The sequence below is a fragment of the Haliotis rufescens genome, unplaced genomic scaffold (genome assembly GCF_023055435.1).
Source record: "Haliotis rufescens isolate VD_foot unplaced genomic scaffold, xgHalRufe1.0.p SCAF_5, whole genome shotgun sequence".
NCBI lineage: Eukaryota > Metazoa > Mollusca > Gastropoda > Lepetellida > Haliotidae > Haliotis > Haliotis rufescens.
In genome coordinates this window covers 38,349,859-38,375,734 of record NW_025964223.1, presented here as the reverse complement: position 1 = coordinate 38,375,734, position 25,876 = coordinate 38,349,859, and the positions used below count along the sequence as shown (strand labels likewise).

Sequence of the window (25,876 nt, the reverse complement as noted above, 5' to 3'; positions counted from 1 at the left end):
ATTAGAACACTTACAGGAGTCTTTTATCTGTTACAAACCGAAATTGTTTCAGATTTGGTAAAAAACATAACTTTGCATTAAATCTTATTCAATGTTACAGGCACTTTTGTTGTTCAGTATACTATTAGCTGGAATCTTGCTGAGCGCGGCACTAAACTCAGCGTCCTCTCATCTGGCACTGCACTGTGTCCCTCCTGCTGTGGAGTCTATACATCCACGACCCTTCATCTGACACTGCACTGTGTCCCTCCTGCTGTGGGGGTCATACATCCACGACCCTTCATCTGACACTGCACTGTGTCCCTCTTGCTGTGGAGGTCATACATCCACGTCCTCTCATCTGACACTGCACTGTGTCCCTGCTGCTGTGGATGTCATACATCCACGTCCTCTCATCTGCAGGAGGGACACAGTGCAGTGTCAGATGAGAAGACGTGGATGTATGACCTCCACAGCAGGAGGGTCACAGATTTGTGTAAACTCTTCATGATAGCTAGTGATTTGTGTAAACTCTTAATGCTAGTGATTTGAGTGAACTCTTCATGCTAGTGATTTGTGTAAACTCTTCATGCTAGTAATTTGAGTTAACTCTTAATGCTAGTGATCTGAGTAAACACTTCGTGCTCATGATTTGAGAAAACTCTTTACGATAGTGATTTGAGTAAACTCTTCATGCTAGTGATTTGTGTAAACTCTTCATGATAGCTAGTGATTTGTGTAAACTCTTAATGCTAGTGATTTGAGTAAACTCTTCATGCTAGTGATTTGAGTAAACTCTTCATGCTAGTGATTTGAGTTAACTCTTTATGCTAGTGATCTGAGTAAACTCTTCATGCTCATGGTTTGAGAAAACTCTTTACGATAGTGATTTGAGTAAACTCTTCATGCTAGTGATTTGAGTAAACTCTTCATGATAGTGATTTGAGTAAACTCTTCATAATAGTGATTTGAGTTACCTCTTCATGATAGTGATTTGAGTAAACACTTCATGATAGTGATTTGAGTTACCTCTTCATGATAGTGATTTGAGTAAACTCTTCATGATAGTGATTTGAGTAAATTCTTCATGAAAGCTAGTGATTCGAGAAAACTCTTTATGATAGTAATTTGTGTAAATCTTCATGATAGATAGTGATTTGAGCAAACTGTTCATGATAGTGATTTGAGTAAATTCTTCATGATAGATAGTGATTTGAGATAACTCTTTCCGATAGTGATTTGAGTAAACTCTTTATGATAGTGATTTGAGTAAACTCTTGATGATACATAGTAAATGACATTAACAGAAAACAAAGCATCTATCTAACACATTTATTCACATTTATTCAACAATCCATAAAATACCATCTCTCCTCCACACCAATGACTTTTAATTAACAGACACACGTACTGATATAGAAGTAATTCTGACTTTGCATAATGATAGCAATAATACAACATAATAGTAAACAGTACAGAATCATCAGGTTCAGATGAATCATAATGTAACTGCCAGGAACAGTACACATGTAGATCTGCAGTCAGTCTTTAACATGTTTAAGTTCTTAGATTGTCTAGTCTACAAATCTGAGCCTCTTACACCATTGAAATATAAAAACATTTGTTACTGTTTCAAATGTCAAACATTTAATGTATTCTAGTTATGAGACAATTTTACTCAGTAAATGGTTTAATGTCAGAGTAAGAATTTATTTTGTCATATTTTTTTCATCACCTAAACAGAATATTTTCATTTTGGAGAGCATACATTCAAAAGTCAAATGTATCTTATACATTGATAACGGAAATGTAATTATAATCATTATATGGACTACATGTGACTTACATACTAACTGTGCAGACACTATACCACTAGTTGATCACAGTTGCATTTCAAAATTTCTTTTCACTAAATTTAGAGTTTCATGGAAACAACTGAATAAAACAGACACATACTAGTTGGGTGTATCACACTGATCAATCCATCAGAAGATGAAAACTGGCGGGTATAATAAAATTCTTAACAACAACAATTTGGGAAGACATATCATTATCCTAGTATAAGAATAATTTACACAAGAATGAAATACAAGTTACTGGCAAGTGTGTAATTAGTGTGTCATTTAGGTTTGAGCAACGCAAAAAAAGTATACACATGGAAGGGAAGAAAAGTACATAAATATCTCAGTGTAAACATATATATAGGTACATAAAGATAATAACTGGCAACACATTATTACCGATAATTGGTCAAGTTTGATTTTCAGTGTCAGTCCACACACTTCCCATGATATCTGAGTACTACCTCCTCAGATTGTTTGGTGAATCAAATTCATATTCATAATTCACAGTAGTTTTAAGGTGAGTATTATATTTCTATGATAGTAGCTGAACAATATTTGGGTATTTGGCTGAGATGCTTTTGACAGTGTGTTCTAGCAAAACTAAAAATTGCTCCACTTTTGGATGAAACAAAAAAATAGCCTGACAGAGATTATGGCAAAAAAGTCTTGAAGAATGTTACAGTTTACATTCATACCTTACAAAACATGTGGCACTGTTATCCCATTGTGAGGGCTTTAGAAAACATGAGCTGTAAGACCATAAACAGAAGCCATGTGACATGAGATGAAATATCACCAAGCTGATCTCATTACTGCACACACATTACCCTGTCCCTTACCCTAGGACATCATACAATAACCCACCCATGATCCTCTCCCGTGCCCCACCCAGCATGCCCCACAGCTAGGGCTATGCTGTGTGAGTGATGGCACTCTTGAGCATGGGCTGTGTGACGGGCCATTCCTCGGGATTACACTTGAGTGCCTGCAGCTCCTCGTCTGTGGGCTGGTACGGCTTGTGGATGGGCATCTGGGTGCCAGTGATGTTCAACAGCTTCAGCTCCAGCGGGCCGAGCTGCAGATAGTCCTGCAGGATGAAGGCGGGGTGAGTGAGTTAGGTTTTGTGATGCTTTAGCAATATTCCAGCAGTTTCAAGGCAGGGGACACCAGAAGTAAGTTTCACACATCCTACCCATGTGGGGAACTGAACCAGGGCCATCAGCATGATGAGCAACAGTTTAACCACAAGAGGAGTCAGTGAGGATGGTTTCACGCTGGTTTTAGCAATATTCCAGCAATATCACAGCAGGGGACACTAGAAATGGGCTTCACACATTGTACCCATGTCAGGAATCGAACCCGGGTCTTCAACGTGAATAGGGAACGCTTTAACCACAAGACAACCCGACTGCCCCATCCCAGGAGGAGGGTGGGTGAACAAACAGGAAGCAGCTTACAGTGGTCTGTAGACTGGCATCATGGATGACAATAGCAGAATAATATACCCAATGGCAAAAGAAAATGTGAGTGAGTTTGGTTAAGTGGCACAGTTGGTTAAAACTATTCCAGTCATATGACAGCACATAAGTTTAATGTGGGAGAAAAGCCCAAAGTTGCAGGTCTCAGAAGTTTACCACTCGCTAAAGCAGAGTGAACCCCAAAACTACAAGCATGATGCTGAAGCCTCCAAGAATCATACCCAAGGTGAATCTCAGATTTCAAACCCATGATCATAGGCTCCTGGGACGGCTAAGGGATACAACTCTGCACAGCAAACTGTAAATACCTGTGCCTGTGAATATATCATCATCTCCAGAGAATAACTTACAGTAAAATCTTCCTCTTCATAGAAGAGGTTCTCAAAAAGCTCACTGCCCTGACTTGTGTGTGTGGAGGCTCCATCTGAAACAGTCAGTAGAAGATCTTTACATAAAGTAATATGGTGTTCATTATCCATCAGAGTGAAAGGTCTGGTATTATCTCATCTCAGCAGTATGTCAGCGGCATCTCCGCAAACTGTCAACAGTCTTCAAATTATAGGTCAACAGTATATTTTCAGCATTATGTCAGCAGCACGTCAGAAGACTTGTACCTCATCAAACTATGACACCTAAACAATGATTCAACAGTACCACAGTGGCCTGTATTGTGTATGATTCAACAGTACCACAGTGGCCTATATAGCATATGATTCAACAGTACCTCACCGACCAGTATAGCATATGATACAACAGTACCTCACTGACCAGTATTGCATATGATTCAACAGTACCTCACCGACCAGTATAGCGTATGAATCAACAGTACCTCACTGACCAGTATAGCATATGATTCAACAGTACCTCACCGACCAGTATAGCATATGATTCAACAGTACCTCACCGACCAGTATAGCGTATGAATCAACAGTACCTCACTGACCAGTATAGCATATGATACAACAGTACCTCACTGACCAGTATAGCATATGATTCAACAGTACCTCACCGACCAGTATAGCGTATGAATCAACAGTACCTCACTGACCAGTATAGCATATGATTCAACAGTACCTCACCGACCAGTATAGCATATGATTCAACAGTACCTCACTGACCAGTATAGCATAAGATTCAACAGTACCTCACTGACCAGTATAGCGTATGAATCAACAGTACCTCACTGACCAGTATAGCATATGATTCAACAGTACCTCACCGACCAGTATAGCATATGATTCAACAGTACCTCACTGACCAGTATAGCATAAGATTCAACAGTACCTCACTGACCAGTATAGCGTATGAATCAACAGTACCTCACTGACCAGTATAGCATATGATTCAACAGTACCTCACCGACCAGTATAGTGTATGAATCAACAGTACCTCACTGACCAGTATAGCATAAGATTCAACAGTACCTCACTGACCAGTATAGTGTATGAATCAACAGTACCTCACTGACCAGTATAGCATATGATTCAACAGTACCTCACCGACCAGTATAGTGTATGAATCAACAGTACCTCACTGACCAGTATAGCATAAGATTCAACAGTACCTCACTGACCAGTATTGCATATGATTCAACAGTACCTCACTGACCAGTATAGCATATGATTCAACAGTACCTCACCGACCAGTATAGCGTATGAATCAACAGTACCTCACTGACCAGTATAGCATATGATACAACAGTACCTCACTGACCAGTATAGCATAAGATTCAACAGTACCTCACTGACCAGTATAGCATAAGATTCAACAGTACCTCACCGACCAGTATAGCATAAGATTCAACAGTACCTCACTGACCAGTATAGCATAAGATTCAACAGTACCTCACTGACCAGTATAGGATCTGATACAACAGTACCTCACTGACCAGTATAGCATATGATTCAACAGTACCTCACCGACCAGTATAGCGTATGAATCAACAGTACCTCACTGACCAGTATAGCGTATGAATCAACAGTACCTCACCGACCAGTATAGCATAAGATTCAACAGTACCTCACTGACCAGTATAGGATATGATACAACAGTACCTCACTGACCAGTATAGCATATGATTCAACAGTACCTCACCGACCAGTATAGCGTATGAATCAACAGTACCTCACTGACCAGTATAGTGTATGATTCAACAGTACCTCACTGACCAGTATAGTGTATGAATCAACAGTACCTCACCGACCAGTATAGTGTATGATTCAACAGTACCTCACTGACCAGTATAGTGTATGATTCAACAGTACCTCACTGACCAGTATAGTGTATGAATCAACAGTACCTCACTGACCAGTATAGGATCTGATACAACAGTACCTCACTGACCAGTATAGGATCTGATACAACAGTACCTCACTGACCAGTATAGCATATGATTCAACAGTACCTCACTGACCAGTATAGCATATGATTCAACAGTACCTCACCGACCAGTATAGCGTATGAATCAACAGTACCTCACTGACCAGTATAGGATCTGATACAACAGTACCTCACTGACCAGTATAGCGTATGAATCAACAGTACCTCACTGACCGGTATAGGATCTGATACAACAGTACCTCTTTGCCCTGTATAGCATATGATTCAACAGTACCTCAGTTCCCTGTATAGGGTATGATTCAACAGTACCTTGGTGCTCTGAATAGCATACGATTCAACAGTACCACAGTGCCCTGAAACAAGGTATATTTACTGGTAAATGGACACAACTCATTTTGTATCAATATATTGTTGCACCATGTTTGACGATTTTTTTATACTTCCATACCTTTGCCAGCGTGAGCATCAGATGACCGCACTGTAGCAGTAACAGATTTTTAGTTTTATCGAAATAAGTGTCTGCGCTTGTGTAAGTCATAGTTTTAGTTGTTTTATTATATTGCTTAGCCTATCTCAAATTTTCACAAAAGTAACAACCCTTTCACTAAGCATGCTTTTGCAAGATTATTTTGTAATATTCACACCCTGTGCACTATCACAATAGGCCAAGCACTTCCCCCTCAAATTCTTTTGTCTTTCCAGCCAACTTGGGTACTCAGCTGAGCTGTACACTGGACCCTTCAGAGTGAGTGAGTTAAAATTTATTGTCACAACGGCATTATATCTGCAATACAGCGACGGACCCCTCAGAATGTCTTGGAGTCACTTTACATACACTCAACCGCAAAAGAAACGCAATATCTATAAGTATATAAACATTCACTCAATTCCGCTGCAGTTGTTGGCCTTAGTTGGAGGTCATTCAGACGTCTTTGGATCGTGTCCCACAAGTGTTCTATTGGATTCAAATCCAGACTGAGGGCATGGTGATGTTATGCTGCTGTAGGATGTCTCTGTTGACTCAACTTTTATGGGGGACGAGCGTCGTCTTGCTTGAATATGTGGCGTTTGTGACGGGCGAAAAAGGGAAAGACGTAAGGTCTGAGGACTTGGTCAATATAGCGCTGCTATGTGACACCAATACCCCTGCCTGGACCAATATTTTGGAAGACCAAAGGTCCAGTTCTTTAGATCCTTTCCCTACCATCCTGCGCCAACACACAATAATGACTTTCATCAGAGAAGATGACGTTCCTCAATGCTGATGTTGCCAATGTTGATACTGGATTGCCCATCCAAGTCATACCTGACCATGTCGGTCTGTTTGTTTGTTTGTTTCTTTCTTTGTTGTTTAACGCCGCACTCAGCAATATTCCAGCTATATGATGGTGGTCTGTAAATAATCGAGTCTGGACCAGACAATCCAGTGATTGACATCATGAGCATCGATCCACGCAATTGGGATACAATCTGTGAGGATGGGCACTTGGGCAGAACTACCAACAAAAGATGTTGCTGTTGATGGTGCAGTGTCGGAACTGATTGGTCGCTGGTGGGTGCGGATCATCTGCCGAGCTGTTTCCGTGGCGCATAGGATTTGCGACAACCGATGCAAGCTGATCAGCTTTCAATCTTCCAACAGCCTGTTGTCTCTCATTGGCAGTTAATCTCACCATTGCCACTGTATGAATCTAATGAGGTAGCTTTTAAACCCATAGCTATCTTCTACTGCACGTGCATCTTGATTTGCACAAGGAATGTTCGCAACCGCTCCCACAGACTTTTGTGAGGTTGCGTTTGCACTTATGTTTTTTTGTCAGATGAAATCGGGTTTCCTTTTGCGGTTAAGTACATATTCATTGAAGGATACACACATTTTTTTATTCTGCTCACCATTGTGAATCTCAAGGATATGATCTCTGGATCTTTTGGCTCTTTGGATCATTTTCCAAGGTTAGTAGTTTATATTCTATCCATTAACTGTATTCCCAATATTCTAGGAAAATAGTAGCAGTATTTATCTGTAAGTACGTCAGCACACTGCACTGCTTTAAAGGGCATGTAAAGTCAACTTTGCAAATTTGCAGATTTTAATACTTTAGGACATACATTATAACAAATGTTTGATCAAATTAAATTTGAAAAAGGAAAATGGCCTAAAACAGACGACAAAATATGTCAGGTGAAGTTGTCCCCATGATTGATGTGCTGCGCAATTCCAACAATGGGGCCAGTGCCCAGTCTGCCTGGTGGTTCATTGGGGGTCTTCCAAGTTGTCCAGCAGCTATTGTTGCAGGTACCAATTCATTTGAGTGTGGTGATTGGTGAGACAATATTTGAATAAGGATTTGACAACTAATTGGTGAACATCTCACAAAATAGATAGACACAACTAATTGTTGAAATATATGCACATACACTGTACGGTGTGAAAACTTTTAAAATATATATAATTGCGTGACAGGACATAATCTTTTGGTAAGACTTCTGCCCGTTTCTCCATGGGTCAGCACTTAGCTTTTGTCGGATACAAGTTCATGATTAAGACCGAATGTCATATTTCCATTCATTGGAAATGTTCCCAAAGAGGATGTCCGACCACTATTAACGCCAAAGATGACTTTGTCACAAAGCTCATTAATATGTCTCTGGGAAGTGGGCCGACGTCAACAAATCAAATCTTGTCTCCAAATCTGTACATATTCATTGATATACTGCAGGTTGAGCTGGATAATACCGCGATCACAATCCAGGTATTTTGATACCTTCGAAGAAGAAGAAGTTCCAAAACCTAGATGTGCCAATTAGAGGGAAGAGACAACTTCTCGCCAACCAGTTAACAATTATCACAATGCTGTTTCACTTTTAGTTGGACTATGAATTATATAAATCCGAGATTTGAAAGAAAAACGTTTCTGTTGTGTATTTTTGTGTCACAAATCTTATATACATGTTACAAGCATTCGCTGGTCCTATAGCATCATATCTCAATAACTTGCTTCCAAATTACTACCTGCTTTTCAGCGTGAACCTTTCCGGGGTTACCTGGTTCTCAGGGGGAACCGTGTCTTTCCAAATTTGTCAGCCGTTGAATTGTAAAATAGTGTAAGTTGGGCAGCCAATTACAACACATATATTGGTCCAGCAGCGGTAGTCGTCATGTCAGCGTTAGTTGACATTTGGTCCGGCAGCAGTAGCTGGTTTTACTAATTGAGCCAGGCAGCGGTAGCCAAGTTGCCAAGCAACGGTACATTTTTTATAATATAATATGCTACCAGTTCTGGTCAGCAATAGCTGCCCTAGGCCAACAGTGGCAGCTGCTAATCCAAATTGGCAAAGCTAGTTTTACATGTAATTAACTAGCATCTTAGCAGCCCACTAGCACCTGAAAATCCACGGCCATTCAATCCACTCTCATGTCTCATACCTCACCTTTGGCACTATAACTGTGTATATTGTCTGTCTAGTGGATGTGCTTGGTAATAGAAAGACAAACATATATCTTGTATAAGTGCACATACTTGTTTATAGCTAGGATGTGACCTCCATAGCCAGTGTACCTACAACAATGCCACCTACTATATCAGTATGTGTAGGAACTGTATGTATTATCTGTTTATTAGATGATGTTTTATATCTGTTTTAATACAGATCAGATTGTTTCAAGGTTTTTACGCTACACTGCCATCTGGAAGACAATATTCACCATTGATTTTGTTTTTGTTCTGTTTGTTGTTTAACACAGCAGTCATCAATATTCCAGCTATTTAATGTCGGTCTGTAAATAATCAAGTCTGGGCAAGAAAATCCAGCGATAGATATCATGAGCATCAATCTATGCAATTGGAATACAAGGACATGCATCAACCAAATACGAAAGCCTGACAAACCAATCCTGTTAGTTACCTTTTACGACAAGACGAGTCACCTTTTACCTTTACAGCAAGCATGGGTTGCTGAAGACCGAGTCTAACCTAGATCTTCATGGGTATATTGGCCGCTGAATGACACAGTAGCTTCTGTTGTCTGCTTGCAGCTAGACACGTACTGCTGCATTAAGTTTTCTTTCTTTGTTTTTAAACACAGCATTTAAAGCTGGAATATTATTATGACGGCAGCCTATAAATAATCAAGTCTGAAACAGACAATCCAGTGATTGATACACCAACTAAATATCCACACTCCCAACAAAGTCCCCAACCCTGATCGACCTTGTACAACAATCAAAGGTGTCTGGAAACCAGTTCTAAACTGAAATTGCTACAGGGTGAGTTGTTAAGAAAAGGTATTCCCAAACCAATGGAATAACTAAGAGAATTTACTCAATTATATTTAGTAAAATTGACCTTGCTGAGTGTTAAGTGGTAGGGAACTTATTTTTTATCAATACATGCATTGTCACAACACATATGACAATACACATTACACCACATGGGTATGATGATAAACTAAATCGGCCAGATACTATCCAAATACAAATACGAAGTAGGTTTGGTCCACAATTCCCTGTTACTGTCAGAGACAAGCAAGGAGGAACGGAATCTGCACTGTGATCCTCACAAACAAAATTCTTGGGAAGGTTTGTCGAAAATTAAGGTTTAATGGCAGAAGTCTTGGATCACCAACATCTTCTGTCTCATAATAAATTATCAAGTTTTGGATGTCAGCTATACCTCATCCAGTAATGAGACACATCTCATCCCCGACTAATCCCCGCCATGAAGGTCTGCCCAGTATGTGTACCAGCGATAGAAACTAACAATTTCCGTCCACTAGTCCTTTTAATGATAGCATATAGCAAATCCCCTAAAAAGTGCAAATTTATACTAGTCCTCATGGGCAGTTTGGCAAGGACTATAGGACTAGTGCCAACTTCTAACACTGTGTACCCACCTGTTGAACCTTCCTCATCATCTGTATCCACCTCATCTACAGCAGATGTGGCCAGGGTGAACACCTTCTGCTCCACAGCCCTCTGGGTGGCGCTCATGGGTCGCACTAGAGCAGATGGGGAGGGGGAGTCAGTCAATGTTTTGCACTAGTCAACCATATCATGGTTATATCCATCTTCTCGAGGCAAGGGAGTTAACTAACTATGAAAATCCAGTTTCCGAACTTGCTGATCTTGGCATAGTCAAATCAAAATCGCATAACAAAATTGACACACGGTTCATAAACTGCCATGCAGATTTCCGTCTATTGTAGGATTTGCAAAGCATGTGCCAACTCTCACCTCTCTCACAAGGACACGTTATCAACGGATATTTTCCAAATCTTTTCATGTTTTCAATCAAGGTGCTCATGTGATTCAATGCATTTCACGAAGTAAGACCTGTTTTATTACAATAAACATTATGATTATTGATCAGATAGTCTTGACTGGGTATCTCACTAGGACATGTTACCTCTCTCACTAGGACATGTTACCTCTCTCACTTGGACATGTTACCTCTCTCACTAGGACATGTTACCTCTTTCACTAGGACATGTTACCTCTCTCACATGTACATGTTACCTCTCTCACAAGGACATGTTACCTCTCTCACTAGGACATGTTACCTCTCTCACTCCGACATGTTATCTCTCTCACTTAGGCATGTTACCTATCTCACTGGGACATGTAACTTCTCTCACCTCTCTCACTTGGACATATGATCTATCTTACAAGGACATGTTACCTCTCTCACAAGGACATGTTACCTCTCTCACAAGGACATGTAACCTCTCTAACTAGGACATGTAACCTCTCTCACATGTACATGTTACCTCTCTCACAAGGACATGTTACCTCTCTCACTAGGACATGTTACCTCACTCACAAGGACATGTTACCTCTCTCACTAGGACATGTTACCTCTCTCACATGTACATGTTACCTCTCTCACAAGGACATGTTACCTCTCTCACTAGGACATGTTACCTCTCTCACATGTACATGTTACCTCTCTCACAAGGACATGTTACCTCTCTCACTAGGACATGTTACCTCTCTCACAAGGACATGTTACCTCTCTCACTAGGACATGTTACCTCTCTCACTAGGACATGTTACATCTTTCACTAGGACATGTTACCTCTCTCACAAGGACATGTTACCTCTCTCACTAGGACATGTTACCTCACTCACATGTACATGTTACCTCTCTCACAAGGACATGTTACCTCTCTCACATGTACATGTTACCTCTCTCACAAGGACATGTTACCTCTCTCACTAGGACATGTTACCTCTCTCACTTGGACATGTTACCTCTCTCACAAGGACATGTAACCTCTCTCACTAGGACATGTTTCCTCTCTCACTAGGACATGTTACCTCACTCACAGGTACATGTTACCTCTCTCACTTAGGCATGTTACCTATCTCACTAGGACATGTAACTTCTTTCACCTCTCTCACTTGGACATATTATCTATCTTACAAGGACATGTTACCTCTCTCACTTGGACATGTTACCTATCTCACTAGGACATGTAACCTCTCTCACCTCTCTCACTTGGACATGTCACCTCTCTCACTAGGACATGCCACCTCTCTCACTAGGACATGTTACCTCTCTCACATATACATGTTACCTCTCTCACTAGGACACGTTACCTCTCTCACTAGGACATGTTACCTCTCTCACTAGGACATGTTACCTCTCTCACTAGGACACATTACCTCTCTCACTAGGACATGTCACCTCTCTCACTAGGACATGTTACCTCTCTCACATATACATGTTACCTCTCTCACTAGGACATGTTACCTCTCTCACTAGGACATGTTACCTCTCTCACAAGGACATGTTACCTCTCTCACAAGGACATGTTACCTCTCTCACTCCGACATGTCACCTCTCTCACTTGGACATGTCACCTCTCTCACTAGGACATGTCACCTCTCTCACTAGGACATGTTACCTCTCTCACTAGGACATGTTACCTCTCTCACTTGGACATGTCACCTCTCTCACAAGGACATGTTACCTCTCTCACTAGGACATGTTACCTCTCTCACTTCTCTCACTTGGACAAGGTTTCTTGTCTATCTTGTCCTCTTCTTCCGGGAAGGTGAGACTGGCAAGATCCATTTCCAGGATCCCAGTTTCCTCCAGGTTCTCACTGTCAGCAAACTGGGTCAGATAGAAGTTCCTGGATGCAAGCAGTAGCAGGTAAATATGTATTTCTTGTTTTCATTGATTGTAAAATTGCAAACTCTTAGTTTGGTCATGACAGGTCACTTAACATGCTTAAGGCTCTCAATGCAACAGGCGAACTCATTCGACAGGTGTGTAGTCAAAGGACACCCTTAAATTGATTTTCGTATATCGAAAATATTCCACAAAAACACTTGAAATTAGGATTGGTGAATATTTATAAGTCATTTATTGTTTCCTGCAAATTTTATAAAATGAAATGTTAGATTAACCCTGACGTTTATGTTCCTGCAACTGACATAATGACCTCGAAAAATGGGTTTTATTCTGTTTAGCGCTTGGATAATAAATTTATTGAAATGGTTCATAATTTACCATCGCGCTGTTATTTGCCAATCAAATTTATACTCAGTTAAAATTAAGATATTGAAGATATTACTGAAATCAATTTGCACAAATTTAACAATTTGAAAAGGTTCCTAACATTAAATGCATACGACCTTCAATGATGTAATTCAGACAAGTTAAAACTTTTTTACAAAATTTTGTGTTCGCTTTGGTTTTAACCTTGGTATCATTGAAAACATTGGGACATTTTTATATAGTAATGTGAAGTCTCCTATCAGGAATAAATGTGCAAAATAGTTCTTCAAGTGTCCCTTGTCCCAGTCCCATCGTCTGTTTGAAATCTTCCACCCTCTTTATGCTAAAACAATTCAGCAGACTGAAGTTTCATTTCAAAGAAATGAGTGAGTGAGTATTGTTTTACGCTGCTTTTAGCAATATTCCAGCAATATCATGGCAGGGGACACCAGAAATGGGCTTCACACATTGTAACCATGTCAGGAATCAAACCCCGGTCTTCTGCATGATGAGTGAATACTGTAACCACTAGGCTACCCGACCACCCCCATTTCAAAGAAGAGATATGAATAATTTCAATAATAACATAATCATTGTGGATACTATTTTGAGAATTCTCGCTGATTAACCACATAAGTGAACAAATGAACCAAGGTTATGTCCTGAACAGTACTGGGATAAGTATTTGGGGTAGATTGCCAGATTGTCCAGAAAACAGGAAGTGTATTGGTTTGGCCTTACCATGAATGATAACTAATTCTCTTTAAATTGACATGGGCAGAGTAAGGGGCTGACATATCTTCCTGAATGACTCTACAGCTGCAGTAGCCTGTAGGGTCCAGTGCTCAGGGCAATAGAAAGGAACATTGAGAGATTTGAACCAAACTTTACAAATTTTATGATTTTTTCAACATGAACAAGGATTATCATAATTCAGAGAGGGCTCACTTGTAGTTTGTTTTTTTAAACAGAACCTGTCGAGAAAGCACAGCATGAGAGGCACATACAACTCTAATGGATTCCAGGTATCTTGGTAGTGAAATCTGTGTATAATGCTGTTCCATCTTATTTTCTCCCATACTTGCAACACAATCTACATGCTGATGGTTACTATAAGCATAATACACTGCAAGGAGATGAGTTCTACCCTAGACATTATTTACATTAGTTGTCCTAATAATTTCCAAGTTTCCTTTAGTGTAGCCACTGACCTGGATATTTTCAGATCATCTACGGTACACTCAAACAGTTGACTCATGACATGGAGGTTGTACTTCTCCAGGTCCTCCACGACACTGTGCAACTCCTCCGACTCACGCTGGTGGATCATCACCTGCACATGGCACAGACACAAGATCAGGCTCACACAATAATAAATTCAAAGACAATCTGTGAAAAGCAGAACAAATTCTATCATGTTGTCTGTTACAGTGACTGAGTTTACAAGATAATAAAAGAAAAGTTAAATGCTGTATTTAATTGCAAATGTGCTTATCTTGTCAAACATTTTATGTTGAGATGTGATATTAGGAAAGAATTAAGAAGGAAAACAATTTTGGCCCACTAGAAATGTCAACATGGTCAAATTAAAATGGCAATGTAACCTTTAAAAGTGGCTGAGAACTAGCCTTTTGTTTTTCTTAGGCTTGGAGTATTTTGACTTCTGACATGATCAAATACATCAGTGTGGCTAAAATGAGTGGAGCTTTTACTGCATGTTTGTACTGATTTTATCCTCAATTGTCTCAGAAAATCAGCTTCGGTCAAAGATTTCCACTGTTAGACAAACAATTACTGAAAACCTCTAAAAGTGTAGCCTTACCTGTACACTTAGTTTGTTATAAGTGCCAAATGGGAAGATCATATCTGGACATTTTTTTACATTTGGCCTCTTGTGTCTTACTATATACCACTCTCTACTGACTAAGAAAATAAGTAAACAAAACTTACCCCCAAATCCAGCAGTGTCAATGTATACAAAAAGACTTGCCTATTCAAACAACTTATAGAGTTAGTTTCTAAATCCTTAAGGCTATTTATCATATAAAGTTCTCCAGCTACTGTGTGTGAGATGCAGTGTAAAGAACCGCTGCCCCACCTCACGCTTGAGCCAGTCGTTGTCCAGCACTTCCTGTCGACTGTATTTGTCCATGTGGGCTATGGCTTTCTGTAAGCAAAAAAACCTGCATCACCCATCAAAAAAGTGAGTGAGTGAGTTTGGTTTTACGCCGCTTTTAGCAATATTCCAGCAATATCACGGCGGGGGACACCAGAAATGGGCTTCACATATTGTACCCATGTCGGGAATCGAACCTGGGTCTTCGGCATGACGGGCGAATGCTTTAACCACTGGGCTACCCGACCGCCCCCCCCATCAAAAGAGCATTAAAGACTTTGGAGCATCCCCACTCTTCAAAACTCCTTATTTGGTCCACAGATGCTTCCAAATTGAAAGAAAAATTAGGCCCTTATATCAGTTATGGTAGTAGCAGATCAGTCAGTCTGACATATATAACACCCCTTGCATGTTTCAATACAAAAACACACTGCCAACGACATTGAGTATGAGGTGAAGTCAAGATTCCAAAAACTAAGGGCAATAACTCTTTGATCCAGTAATTTTCATTCTCTCATCTCTCTTACATATCTTTGTTTTTTCAGTAAGTCCACATTTCAGAAAAACAAGGGCAATCATTCTATGATCTGATAACGTGCATTTTCATGTCCTCCTTACCATTAAGAGTGAGTAAGTGAGTGAGTTTGATATTACACCACTTTTAGCAATATTTCAGCAATATCATGGCAGGGGACACCAGAAATGGGCTTCACACATTGTACCCATGTCGGGAATCGAACCCAGGTCTTCGGCGTGACAAGTGAACGCTTTAACCACAAGGCTACCCGACCGCCCCACTTATCATTAAGAAACCTTGCAAACATTACAACATTTCTAATATATTTCATTGGCCCGACAGACAGTATCCATTTTTATATACCTCTCCCACATCACACTAATATGATAAAGAGATAATAATAAAGAGAAAATAGATCCACACTACTTGTTGCAATCCTTCAGTGTTGCCAGTATGTCCCTACCTCTGAAGCCAGATCCTTCTGTTTGGCCAGAGTCTCCTCTGTGTATTTATCTACCTCAGCTCGGGACTTCTCCAGAGACTTGGTCAGATGAGCTGAAACAGAGAGGGACAGATGGGTGCTCATTAAAACACAGGACACAGGACACAGGAAACTATCAGTTGAAGCCCCTTGAAACCACACCAACCCCAGTGCAATCACATCTCATTGGTCCCAGTGCATGACATAAATATGTGGTCTTAGGGTTACATCACATGGAATGAGGTACAGGTAGGCAGGGTACCTCACAAGGTAATCAACAGCCAGTTTATCCTGGCTTGGTGAAGGGGAGCAACTCTGCATAGCAAATTATGCCACTTGCAACCACTGGGTCACCAGTGCCCCAACTGTAGATGTTGAAGTACATACCTGCCATCTCGTCAAAGCTGTTCTGCATGTCTTGCAGTTCTTGCTCCAGGATGCGGATCTGTTTCTCGTGCTCGGCCTTGCCCTTGTCCCGGTACCACGACCAGCACTGGACCTCCTTTGACACACCCTCTATCTTAGTTTGTTCCATGGCTATTGCACTCTTCTTCTCTGCAAATAGGAAAGTCAGATCTGGTAATAGAAAACATGCCTCACAAGCTTGTACTAATATCTCCGCTCTCTGGTTGCATATTCAAGAGTTGAATTAAAGAAACACCAGTCTTTTAAAAATATATATAAAGCAATAAAACAAACCTTTCCCTGGAAATCTGATTTTGGTTTTACTGAGAACAAAAGGCTTTTTCATAATGGAGAATTTGAATGACCAGTTTTAGGCAACAAATACGCCCCACCCACCTTCGAGTTCCTTCTCTCGCTGCCGCCGAAGCAGCCACATGTTCTTCATGGCCAGGACTACATCTTCTCTGTTTTTGATCTCCTCCGACTCAAAGAACCGCTCTGCATCCTTGGCCTGCTTGAGAAGGTGTTCCACTAGCAGTAGCTGCTCCGACTTTAGTTTCTCATTCTGGAAAAGTCAAGGGGGATAACTCACTCAGAAATAATCTGAATTGTCTTTGCAACCTGGGTTAAACACACCCTGCTATGTACGCCCACACTCCTGATGGACACATGCAACACAAACCCTTAACAACCCCCATACAGCTACACCTCCACAATATCCCGGACACAGGCAACACAAACCCTTAACAACACCTGTACAGCTACACCTCCACAATATCCCCGGACACATGCAACACAAACCCTTAACAACACCTGTACAGCTACACCTCCACAATACCCCCGGACACAGGCAACACAAACCCTTAACAACCCCCATACAGCTACACCTCCACAATATCCCCGGACACAGGCAACACAAACCCTTAACAACCCCCATACAGCTACACCTCCACAATATCCCCTGACACATGCAACACAAACCCTTAACAACACCTGTACAGCTACACCTCCACAATATCCCCGGACACATGCAACACAAACCCTTAACAACCCCCATACAGCTACACCTCCACAATACCCCCGGACACATGCAACACAAACCCTTAACAACCCCCATACAGCTACACCTCCACAATATCCCCGGACACAGGCAACACAAACCCTTAACAACCCCCATACAGCTACACCTCCACAATATCCCCGGACACATGCAACACAAACCCTTAACAACCCCCATACAGCTACACCTCCACAATATCCCCGGACACAGGCAACACAAACCCTTAACAACCCCCATACAGCTACACCTCCACAATATCCCCGGACACAGGCAACACAAACCCTTAACAACCCCCATACAGCTACACCTCCACAATATCCCCGGACACAGGCAACACAAACCCTTAACAACCCCCATACAGCTACACCTCCACAATATCCCCGGACACATGCAACACAAACCCTTAACAACACCTGTACAGCTACACCTCCACAATATCCCCGGACACAGGCAACACAAACCCTTAACAACCCCCATACAGCTACACCTCCACAATATCCCCGGACACAGGCAACACAAACCCTTAACAACCCCCATACAGCTACACCTCCACAATATCCCCGGACACAGGCAACACAAACCCTTAACAACCCCCATACAGCTACACCTCCACAATATCCCCGGACACAGGCAACACAAACCCTTAACAACCCCCATACAGCTACACCTCCACAATATCCCCGGACACAGGCAACACAAACCCTTAACAACACCTGTACAGCTACACCTCCACAATATCCCCGGACACAGGCAACACAAACCCTTAACAACACCTGTACAGCTACACCTCCACAATACCCCCGGACACAGGCAACACAAACCCTTAACAACACCTGTACAGCTACACCTCCACAATACCCCCGGACACAGGCAACACAAACCCTTGACAACCCCCATACAGCTACACCTCCAAAATACCTCTGGACACATGCATCACAAACCCTTGACAACCCCCATACAGCTACAATCAACAGCTGACTTTTTATTGTATGAGTGCATTAATATTCGTATTCGTTACTCTATATTCGTGATATGAATCCCATTCACCTCATAGTGTATTCGTTGCAGCCCTAATGCCTACAATCAAGATTCGGACCTACAAGGAGAAGAGGACCTTATGGGTGCTTAGATACAATTGTACTGTGACATCATAAAGACGTTTGACATCAACTTACTTCAGTGAAGATTGCCATGTGTGCATAATGCACAAAAATATCTTATTTTTCTCTCGTCAGTTTGTAATGTAATAAAAACATTTTATTTCAATACCTTTCAGCATACATATCTACTTTCAATTCATCAGACATTATTTCCAAAAACTGAAATTATTGTATAAACAGTTATAAGTTGGAAATTGAGTCCAAATGTTGATGTCATGTATCTCTGTAATAAATATGAATTGGAGCTTGTGAATTGTATTCTTGTGTGCCAAAGATACTATGATGGTGGGTCACGTTTATGACTTGTATTACTCGTATAACAAATGTGACGTAGTGGCATTCTATTTTTTGGCATATATTTTTTATAACAAATTGATCATGGTATCTGTCCATATTGGTGGATGTAATTCACCTAAAGAGTGCATGTTTGGTTGGACTTTGTATATGGTCATCTTCCCGAGGCAAGGGAGTTATCTGACAGTAAAAGTCCAGTTTCCACCCTTGATGAACTATGCTGAAATTATGGAGTTATATTTTGCCTAGACTAATGAGCCTATGCATAGTTCAATCAAAATCGGGTAATGAAATTGACATCCGGTTCATAAACTGAAGTGCAGATTTCGATCAATTGTAGGATTTGCAAAGCATGTTAGCATCAACAGATATTTTCCAAATCTTTTCATCAAGGTGCTCACAAGATTTGATGCACTTCACGAAGTAAGACCCTTTTTATTACAATATAGATCTTGATTATCAGTCAGGTCATCTTCCCTGGTCGCCACAATTTTGATGCACATTTTAATGCAAAAGCAAGTGATATGAGAGGTGGAATACGATTGGTCAATAGGAGGGACATAAAAGGGACAGAACTCAGAAGAGCCACTGGAGGCACTTAGATTGAACCTAAAAATCACAGCTTAGTCTAGCAAACGGTGAAGTGGACTTTTAGAGTCTGTTAACTCCCTTGCCTCGGATAGATGGTATATGGTATATTTCATACAATAAAGAAAGAGGAGAACACACATATATGACCCACCTGGAGAAAAGGGACATTATGGGTGCTAGGATGCAATTATGCTCTGATGTCATAAAGAAAAACGTTGACGTCAACATACTTCCCTAAAAGTCTTATCTTTTGCTTGTAAGTTTGCAATGTAATAAAAACTTCATTACAAAACATTTCAGCATACATGTCAGTAACAAGTCTGAAAATGGTACTGCAGAAAGTGAGTCCAAATGTTTAATGCCATGTATCTCTGTAATAAATATGAATTGAAGCTTATGAATTTGCACTTTTGTATTCGTAAGATACTGTAATTTTAAAATGCAATAAGAAGTCATACTGTGATTTTTCACCTATAAGGTCCCGTATGATGATGAGACTCATGGTTGGTCACATATAGTCATTTTCCTTGCAGGTGCTTGGGAACAATTAAATGATGAGCTAGAGTGTCTGGTATTCATGTGGTTTGTAATGGAAATACATGTATGATATTTGAATAGATTAACTAAACAGACACAGAGACAGACGATTGTTTTAGTTGCCTACCCTCTCAAGGTGGCGTCTGTTCTTCTCCTCCCAGCCACGGATCTCAAAGGACACATCCTCTAATTTCTTCTCCACAATGTTGATCCTGGAGTAGAAAACATTATGGTTTCTTATATTTATGCCAAATTATCATATTTCATGGCAAGAAAACTAACTACATGTTACAGTGCTTGAAAAAATATTCATCACAAAACAGTTAATAACTCATGACTTATAGTCCAAGGGAGGTAACTCTTATGATGCTACAGCATACAGAGACATGTCCACATAGACAGGTATGTGTTGTTTTCCATACAGAGGTGGGGCCACATAGACAGGTATGTGTTGTTTTACATACAGAGGTGGGGCCACATAGACAGGTTTGTGTTGTTTTACATACAGAGGTGGGGCCACATAGACAGGTATGTGTTGCTTTACATACAGAGGTGGGGCCACATAGACAGGTATACATGTGTTGTTTTACATACAGAGGTGGGGCCACATAGACAGGTATACATGTGTTGTTTTACATACAGAGGTGGGGCCACATAGACAGGTATACATGTGTTGTTTTACATACAGAGGTGGGGCCACATTGACAGGTTGTTTTCTTTTACATACAGAGGTGGGGCCACATAGAAAGGTATGTGTTCTTTTACATACAGAGGTGGGGCCACATAGACAGGTATGTGTTGTTATACATACAGAGGTTGGGCCACATTGACAGGTTTGTTTTCTTTTACATACAGAGGTGGGGCCACATACACAGGTATGTGTTCTTTTAATACAGAGGTGGGGCCACATAGACAGGTATGTGTTGTTTATATGGCTTTTGTCATTTACCATTTTTGTGAAACTCATGAGCACATACATGGTGCTGACAAAACAGGGACCCTTATCAGTGCAAATACAGGATTGAAATATAAGTGACTTAAAATACTTAATATTCAGAGAGGTTGATGAAACCTAGATGAAAAAAAACTCCCCATACCAGCTTCCACATAGTCCAAATTGCAGCTGGAAATGTTTCTGACAGCATCTGGCTAATGAAATCTGAAATAGTTTCTGAATCGTTTTTCTCATTCAGATACAACAGTGAGTGAGTGAGTGAGTATGGTTTTACGCCGCGTTTAGCAATATTCCAGCAATATCACGGCGGGGGACACCAAAAATGGGCTTCACATATTGTACCCATGTCGGGAATCGAACCTGGGTCTTCGGCGTGACGAGCGAACGCTTTAACCACTAGGCTACCCGACCGCCCCAGATACAACAGTACCTGATCATGGACTTAAAAGCACATGATATCAATGTTGTCATCCATTATTACAGATGTTGTGTTATAGTTGATTAGTAGGAAGCGGCATGATGAAAGGGGAACTCAGTGTCACTCAGGGATTTTTAAACTATAAATGATCGCAAAACATTCTAGATTTACAGTATTCAGTAACGACTGAAACCACATAATTGTTTATGCTTGACTGTATTTGACATATCACAAGTTTAACAGCACGAATTGAATTTGGTGTCAGCTGGATGTGGAGGAGAGACCCAAGTGATGCAGGTCTTAGATGTTTACCACTTTGGTGAAACCCACGAGCACGGGTATGGTGCTGACAGACCTGGAAACACAATTGGGGTCATTGAGTCCTGAACAAGTGTAGAGACTGATATAGAATGAACACACACTTTATCATTGCAAAGGAGTGTTGTCACTGTTCAGAACTTAAAAGTTAATTCTGGTTGCATGAATCTGTGTGATGAGTTAAAACTCACTGATATCCCAGGATAGCTTCCTTTGCTGTCATCTGAGGTTCCTTGCTCTTCTTCCCTCCTTTCTTCCCCTTCTTCCCTTTCTTCCCCTTCTTCCCTTTCTTACCCATATTGAAAGACTACTTTTTTGGCCAGGGGTGCTGGAAATCAAATCCAAACTGTGAAAGAAGACAGGTCCTTGCATTTCATTTATAAAAAAAACCTGCTGTTAATACAGAAAGTACTGTTCTAAGAATAATGTATTTTAGTTAGTCACTAACATCCCATGTGTGTGTGCGAGTGCGTGCATGGATAGACATGATTTTATGGAGCGCTTTGGCGCTCAGGTTTCAAATGTTTGAATAAGAGGTATTTACTCTACAGTTGGACTACATCAAATTTCAAAACAGTAGGTTTATCTCTATTTTACCATGACGACAAGAGTGAGTGAGTGAGTTGGGTTTAACGCCGCTTTTAACATTATTCCAGTTATATCACAGCGTGTCAGCCCGAAGGGATGCAGGTCTCGGATGTTTACCACTTTGGTGAAACCCATGAGCATGGATATGGTACTGACAAACCTAGAAACATAATCGGGGCAAACCCAGTGCCATAGACGACTGGGCCACCTGTGCCCCCCATGACGACCAGAGAGATATGAAAGCAGTGTGTACCTACACAGGTACTAAGGTCCGCTCTCTTACAACATTCTGAAAAGGGGTCACAGTAAGTCATTAATGTAACAAATATTACTAAAGTTGAACACTAATATGCACATGTTTTTTTAAGAAAGAAGTTGACAAATAACCCTACAAATTGAGTCCAAAGATATGTGTTTTAATTTCATTGCAAACTGTTGTGCACTGCTTGGACTCACCAAATCATTTTTTGGAAATCACATATGTCATCTCTCAATGTAGGAGTGACAGGTTGTAGAAAGAGTTTAAAAAATACTTAATAAATTTATTTCTCAAACAAACTTTATTAATTAACATTCTACTAAGTATTTTAAATGTGTAAGTCTTATTAGTTAGTTAGCCATTACCCCTAGTAAATAATACAACTTCAAAAATAAGGCCTCTCCACCCCGGACTTGGATGTGTCACTCATCTCTACTGTCAATGGCTGTGAATGTTGTTTTGGACAGTCTCTGTGCCTCAGACAAGTAACACAAGGCAAGATGACAACATTATAGCTAAAATGGATAGAATTATCATTAAACCGCCCGCTTGTTATCAGAAATGAGCGGGCCAGTGTCACTTGATAATGCCTTCATATAGCTTGATGAAGGGCCATTATCACACCTACTGTTAGGTGATGTCATATTGATGTCCAATAGTCATCTGGTTTGTTCTGTGACTGGAATATGACTGTACAGCCATGTTTTAGGCTGCAGATGAGCCAGCATTGACACGAGGGATTCTTCATTTAACCCATCACCTGTCAGTTTCAAGATTTCACTGCATTCGATGAAAGCATGTGAAAGAAATGTGACAACTGTGTCCCTGACACAGTCGTCCAAATCCCTTCGTGACAAAACCTAACGTTGGTGGTTGACAGAGATGGCAATGAATATCGATCACAAAAAGTTTGTGAACAACATGTTGTCATATAAATAAAGTTATTTTGTAATGTTATATTTTACTTTAATTATCGTTTGTTTCAGTGAATCAGCGGTAGACACTAAAATTTTCAACTCAGAATTAACCTATGGATAACTTCTACCATGACATTGAAGAATGCTTGATTCTGCTTGGTTAAAAAGAGGTTTCCTTTTTGCAACAGAAATCTCCTTTAAATATATTAAGCCTTTTCACACCAAAACCCAGCATATGAATACATCGATAGCCTACATATCAATCCATAAATAAAATGTCTGCCGATCGATCACCCATAGGAACTGTAAAACTCATCAATATTTCCTCCATTACACGCTGGGTCGCAAAGAAAAGCCAGGTCTTGAATACATGCCGGGTCAACGGCTCTGGCGTGATTAATAAACGCCTGACGTCCAAGGAAAGAGGTATTATGGTACATTTGATATCGGACGATTTTGATGTCCCAGACCGTAACCTGATTGTTTCGATGATGAGATTTCACGATTTAACAAAGGCCTATCTTTTGCATACAAATGATAACCTTTATGAAATGATAAGGGACAATTTCGGTGACAAACATGTGATTTCGCCTCTGCGTTAGAAATTGGCCCTAGTCCTGTAGTCGTTGCCAAACTGGCAAATAATTAAGGAATCATAAGGACTAGTAAAAAATATGCCATTTTTAAGGGTTTTGCTATATGTTATCATTATAAGGACTAGTGGCCTAAAAGTGACAAATGACAGGTATGTTGATCTATTTGCTGTGGGTGTTTTCATGGATCACTGAGGACCTAAGTTTACTTTTTGACAACCCATCAACATGATCACATTCTCTGTAACATTGCTAGGAAAATGATTAAGAACAAGGTGTAACATACTATTTTTAATGGTATACAGAATTTCTGCAGCGAAATCAGAGAATTTAGAAAGCTGCTATTATTTGAATGCTTCTCATTGCTCAGGCTAGGCTAGGCTATTTGCAGATGATCATTGGGTGTATAGTACATTTTGTATGACGAGTGCATAGTGACGTTTAGAAGACTAAATATATAATGGGCATTTACAATATTTACGAAAGTGCAAACATACTATTTAATTTCACATGTTTAAAGCTATTGTTATTTTAGATTGTTGCTGTTAGAAAGATGAAGATAGACACCATCACACCTTGCGGTCATCTGCTCAATCTCCAGCAATGTGATTGGCTGAATAATAATGTACTTATTCAGTTTTGTCCTGTAACATCTATATTGGGATACAGAAGAAATACGTACATTACTCCATCGTAGCAGTTACATGTACAGCTGATGCAAACGTCTAGCGAACATCTGCGTTTACGCCGCCATGTTTGTTTGGACTAGCAACGAGTACAAGCAAAGCCAACATTTTGACTACAAGTAGTCCCCAGTTTCGTATTCGCGGTTTGATTGCGGGATCGGATCACAATGTGGATACTCATTAAACTTTCGTTACTCTTATCCTATCAATATCCAAAATATACTTCATACACAATATAACATACACGTGATAAATTGTATGTAAGAGTATCCGTCTAGACAAATAACGCATATCTCATCATCTGTCAATTTTCCTATTAGGCATAAGGCCACAGATAGTGGTGAAACACCGTTTGTCCACATTACATAGTCCGTTTTGGCGCAGGTCGGTTAAGATAACTAAATTTTTTAAATGACTTTTTATGTAGTTTCAGCTACATGATGAACTTGATTTTTTATCTAATTCAATGACTTAGCTTGGTAAAAGAAGTCAGTAATTTCACTCTGGATAGTGATAGTGCGGCTTGTTGTAGCTTTGGGAATGAACGAAAAGTGGATTCATTAATTCACTCCTCTCCCATTTGGGTAACACGCCAGTTTACATGGCGACTTTGACTGAACCCAACTTCAACTGTTTGATTGTCATTTCTCAGAAGTTGACGGATGACAAAGTATACATAGATAGGTTTATGGATAACAACTTATTTATTATGCTATAATAGTGACGTTCGGTATAGGATCTTTTCCAAATCGTCGCTATTACAGTATAATAAAGAAGTTGTTAATACTATAGTATATAAACGCGTATCTTCTTTGTCAACCAAACCTGTCCTAGC

At 40.3% G+C, this 25,876-nt stretch overlaps 1 protein-coding gene across 4 annotated transcripts; it reads right to left on the bottom strand.

Moving 5' to 3' along the window:
- Nucleotides 1-1,296: 1,296 nt before the first annotated feature.
- LOC125373122 (coiled-coil domain-containing protein 83-like) lies at nucleotides 1,297-25,167 on the bottom strand. Of its 4 annotated transcripts, none has more exons than XM_048383993.1 (12): nucleotides 25,038-25,167; nucleotides 22,190-22,326; nucleotides 20,435-20,519; nucleotides 17,062-17,230; nucleotides 16,648-16,815; nucleotides 16,243-16,334; nucleotides 15,245-15,313; nucleotides 14,358-14,479; nucleotides 12,636-12,778; nucleotides 10,535-10,639; nucleotides 3,652-3,725; nucleotides 1,297-2,910 (listed from the first exon to the last, which is right to left on the bottom strand). In XM_048383993.1, exons 2-12 carry the CDS (start codon nucleotides 22,294-22,296, stop codon nucleotides 2,734-2,736), a joined length of 1,311 nt encoding a protein of 436 aa, XP_048239950.1. In that variant the 5' UTR covers nucleotides 22,297-22,326; nucleotides 25,038-25,167; the 3' UTR covers nucleotides 1,297-2,733. The 4 variants fall into 4 exon arrangements, with proteins under 4 accessions (XP_048239950.1, XP_048239952.1, XP_048239953.1 ...); XM_048383995.1 differs by having other exon boundaries at nucleotides 12,645-12,778; XM_048383996.1 differs by having other exon boundaries at nucleotides 12,654-12,778.
- Nucleotides 25,168-25,876: the final 709 nt, after the last annotated feature.